Below are 5,000 nucleotides of genomic sequence, written 5' to 3'. Positions count from 1 at the left end.
TCTATTACTTTATCTTCTATCTTTCTATCACTCTATCTTCTATCTTTCTATCACTATCTTCAATCTTTCTATCTCTATCTTTCTATCACTCTATCTTCTATCACTCTATCTTCTATCTTCTATCACTCTATCTTATATATTTCTATCACTCTATCTTATATCTTTCTTTCACTCTATCTTCTATCACTATCTTATCTCTCCAATTTACTGTATGTCTGATTTGAAACCTCTACTGCTAGTAGTAGGTTAGTGTACATTGATCCCTGAGGAACGTGCACGAAGCTGTGTGTGTGCGTGCATGTGTGTGTGTGCACGTGTGAGTGTGTGTGTATTTATTTGTGTGCGCGTGTGTGTGTTTGTGTGTATTCATGTCTGAAAGTGAACATCAACTGTTTCTGTATTTCTCTCTCTCTGTCTGTCTGTCTGTCTGTCTGTCTGTCTGTCTGTCTGTCTGTGTGAGTGGGTGTGTGCGTGGGTGTTTGCCTGTGTGTGTATTTCTGTAGTGCGTGCGCGTGTTTTTATTTGTGTGTGTGTGTATGTGTGTGTGTGTGTATGCATGTCTTTGCCCTTGTTTCTATCTGTGTGTGTGTCTGTGTGTGCAGACATGTGTGGATATGATGCACCAGTGACTCACATCGACTGTACCTGCAGCTGTCATTTCTGTGCGTGTGTGTGCGTGTGTGTGCGTGTGTGTGCATGTGTGTCTTTTAACTTCCTGCATGGATGAGCAATAGAACCAGACAGTGAGAAGTCTTTGCATGATCGCCCCCCTCTCCTCCCTGGCCAACTGTCCATGTGACACACACACACACACAGGTGTGTGCACTGTGGCTTCCTGGAAAGTGTGTTGGGTGCAGCTAGCTGACCGTCTCTATAATCCAGTCTCTCTTTCGTTCATTGAACATGACAGCAGAAAAATGGCCTGTGTAGTGCGTCTTTTGACTCTGACACACACATGCACACACAGACAAACACACACACACAGAGGTAATGTATACTACATGTTGGGGCTGCTCGATTATGGCAAAAATCATAATCACGATTATTTTGATTGATATTGAGATCACGATTATTTAACATGATTATTCATCGATTTTTTTTTTTTAATCAAAAGTTTTTACATTAACATATCAAATTATACATTGACTTTGATAACAATTAATTTATTAAATTTTGACAGAGGCTTTTCTTTTTAACAATGTTCTTTGGATTAGATACATTTCTCCCATGGGAGACAAATTGTGAACCTTGACCTTGATAAATAAATAAATAAAAGTGCCAAAACTGATAAATAAAGAAGCTTCAAAGCACCGCCACCACCACAGAAGAAGACTAACTCGGAAAAATAATTTCACTAGGACAGAATGCGTCTAAATAATTTATTTATTGGTAGCGCCGAGGCTTCAAACCCAGCATTTGTTAAAATAGACCCCTTTGCTTAGGTAAGTGAAGTTTCAGGTTTATCTGACACTTGTAAATATGAGCGCCTCTCCTAACTAGGTTGACACCGATTTATTTTGATGGCAAAGTGAATGGACCGGCAAAGGACTGTTGTCTGGCATGAGCAAGAGGAATGCGACAACGGGACTGAGAAGGGCTACTTTGAGGGGCAGCTACGACTGCGTAGCAAATTTTACACACCTGTCAACTTGGTCCAAATCTGTCTCCGCGAACCCATAGTGTTTCCACACCACTGATGTTGTTTTAGCTCTCTTGTCCACCAGCGTCTTTCTGCTGCCATAATCTTCTTCTTGTCGTGTTTTGTTCGAGAGGAGCATGTGTGCGCCTCGCTTGACAACTCGTCTCGCTCTGAACTAAAGTGTTTGTTTTGGGGCTTTGGGGGGGTGGGGGAGGGGTCAAGCACAGTAGGCTATAGCTCTGCAGTGTAGGGTGCACTTGATTTGTGCAAAATCGTTTTATGGCGATTATTTAGTTTTAATGATCGTTGACAGGCCAAATCTTAATCTAGATTAAAATCCGATTAATCGAGCAGCCCTACTACATGTGTTAATTCTAGTCTGAATAAAACCTACCTATAGTATATTGCACTGTATTAATTTCCTCTGCGTGTGTGTGTGTGTGTGCGTGCGCGATCTGTGCGTGTGTGCTTGTGTGTGTGTGTGCGCATGTGTCTGTGTATGCGTATGTGTGTGTGTGCATGTGTCTGTGTATGCTTGCGTGCATGTGTGTGATGTGTGTGCGCATGTGTGTGATGTGTATGCGTGTGATGTGTGTGTGTGTATGTGTGTGTGTGTGTGTGTGTGATGTGTGTGTCCTCTGTCCAGCTCCTGATGGTCAATGCGGTCCCCGTGGCGGAGGAGGAGTGTGTGTTCAGCAGCGAGGCGAAGTGTGTGTGTCTGCATGTCTAGACGCCCATGATGCCGTCCTCCACCAGGAAGGGAGCGGCGCTGAAAGACCCGGAGCTGGCCGACCTCTTCTTCAAGGACGACCCCGACGACGTCTTCTGCGACTTGCACGAGATCGGCCATGGCAGCTTCGGGGCCGTCTACTTTGTGAGTAGACACTTGGTACTCTTAGTTACTTAGTAAGGCCTCCGGAGATTAGAGAGATAGATTGTGTTGTTTTGTTCTTTGGGGTGCCGGTGATAGTGGAGAAGACAGCAGGTGATAGTAGAGAGGAGGACAGCAGGTGATAGTGGAGGAGACAGCAGGTGATAGTGGAGGAGACAGCAGGTGATAGTGGAGGAGACAGCAGGTGATAGTGGAGGAGACAGCAGGTGATAGTGGAGGAGACAGCAGGTGATAGTGGAGGAGACAGCAGGTGATAGTGGAGAAGACAGCAGGTGATAGTGGATGAGACAGCAGGTGATAGTGGAGGAGACAGCAGGTGAAAGTAGAGAGGAGGACAGCAGGTGATAGTGGAGGAGACAGCAGGTGATAGTGGAGGAGACAGCAGGTGATAGTGGAGGAGACAGCAGATGATAGTCGAGAAGACAGCAGGTGATAGTGGAGGAGACAGCAGGTGATAGTGGAGGAGACAGCAGGTGATAGTGGAGGAGACAGCAGGTGATAGTGGAGAAGACAGCAGGTGATAGTGGAGAAGACAGCAGGTGATAGTGGAGGAGACAGCAGGTGATAGTGGAGAAGACAGCAGGTGATAGTGGAGGAGACAGCAGATGATAGTCGAGAAGACAGCAGGTGATAGTGGAGGAGACAGCAGGTGATAGTGGAGGAGACAGCAGGTGATAGTGGAGGAGACAGCAGGTGATAGTGGAGGAGACGGCAGGTGATAGTGGAGGAGACGGCAGGTGATAGTGGAGGAGACGGCAGGTGATACTGGAGGAGACGGTAGGTGATAGTGGAGGAGACGGCAGGTGATAGTGGAGGGGACAGCAGGTGATAGTGGAGAGGACGGCAGGTGATAGTGGAGAGGACGGCAGGTGATGGTGGAGAAAACAGGAGGTGATGGTAGAGAGAAGGACAGCAGGTGGCAAAGACGAACACCATTTCACCACATTAGCTTAGCATAGCCGTGGGCCTAACATGTCTTCACTATTAAGCTAATTTCCCCTGGCCCTGTCATGGCCATTGACACACTTATGCTAACATGATCTACATTGGCGGCTTCCTGAGTGCTTTAGCATTAGCTTAGCCTCAATGCTAACTCTGCTACTGTGAAAACTGCTATACAGTAGCATAGCATATGCTAACAGTGGCAGAGTCTGATGTGGGAATCCAGCTCCAGGCTAAGCTAAAAGGTATTTAACACACGTTTCTGTATGTGAGGGAAGCCACCATTTGCAATTATTGATACAGCGCTCTATCCTCATTATCTGACTTACTAGCTGTGATATTATTACCCTACCATATCCCTATGGTAACAGATTGACTCAGGCACTAATATTTAATAAATGCACAAATAATGCATAGACGACAGAGCCCTAGAAATAGAATAGCAATAGAAACAGAAAGAAATAGAGATGTGCTGTCATAGAATGAAGATCAATTGTTAGGGTTGCTCACACTCAGATGTTAAGTTAGTGGCTCCAGCCCCAGGGCTGACAGGTTTAACTGTGCCAGGATACAAACAGGTTCAGCTCCTTCTGTAGCTAGCTGCCAGCTTCATGTACCGACTGGCTGTTTTAGCTCTGCAGCTTCCCTGGCAGATCCTAGATCTAGCTTCAGTGTTTCTCCTGTTTCTGATGCAGAGAAAACATTGTCTATGGCTAGGGATGTCGCGATGTGGATTTTTTTCCCACCGACTAATAAATCCATGACGACACCGGTGTTACCGGGAAAACCGTCTATCCTACACTAAGAGAGCACTTACTTAAATCTTTACCGTTAGACCTTTGCATTACTTTGAACAGCACTGTTGTGTAGCCTTTGGTGTTGTACATTATGCCTCCATGGCTTATCTGCAAATGCGCGATCAGAGTAAGGTAAGATAAATGTTACACTCGCTTCTTTATAATCAGAATTTGTTTATTGCCATGCAGTTAACCCTTTCAACATAGCCTACTGTACTAGGAATATGCACCTTGCCCGAAGCAAATTCCTAGTATGTTGAAAAACTACATGGCAATAAACAAATTTTGATTTTGATGCTAAAGAAGCACAGGAACGTAACGTTTATATCTTACCTTAGCCTATTCTGATTGTGCATTTGCAAGCAAGGCTGTGGAGGCCTACAATGCCTAATTGCCTCGGTGTTGTTATGAACGGAATGCTGCTAGAATAGGTGAGAGAATTCATGGGTTTCAAATGTAGTCCTAGACCTGCCATATTGGGGACCAACACAGGTGTTTCAATTTATCTGATTGGCTCTACTGCATAGAATCCTATGCAGTAGAACTAATTCATTCATTTGAAACACCTGTTGGTCCCCAACATGGCAGGTCTAGGGCTACATTTGAAACCCATGAATAGGCCGCTAGACTTAACTAGCCACCTTGCTAATGGCAACAGCCACTAGGTTAGGTTAGTTGAGCAGCCAACATGTGGCTAGTTTAGCTGAATGTTAGCTAGGCTAGCTAGCTA

The 5,000-nt window shown here is 45.1% G+C and overlaps 1 protein-coding gene across 3 annotated transcripts in view; it reads left to right on the top strand.

Moving 5' to 3' along the window:
- Positions 1 to 5,000, top strand: part of taok3a (TAO kinase 3a) — a 94,243-nt gene that overhangs the window by 32,730 nt on the left and 56,513 nt on the right. For all 3 annotated transcript variants that reach the window (XM_084439539.1, XM_084439540.1, XM_084439541.1), the window contains one exon: positions 2,286 to 2,513. In XM_084439539.1, the coding sequence (XP_084295665.1) occupies positions 2,376 to 2,513 (138 nt within the window). In that variant the 5' untranslated portion in view covers positions 2,286 to 2,375. The remainder of the gene's footprint in view (positions 1 to 2,285; positions 2,514 to 5,000) is intronic.

Source organism: Borostomias antarcticus (genome assembly GCF_949987555.1).
Source record: "Borostomias antarcticus genome assembly, chromosome: 6".
NCBI classification, from domain to species: Eukaryota; Metazoa; Chordata; class Actinopteri; order Stomiiformes; family Stomiidae; genus Borostomias; species Borostomias antarcticus.
Note: the sequence above shows the minus strand (reverse complement) of the source record. Positions and strands in the feature narration are given on the sequence as shown.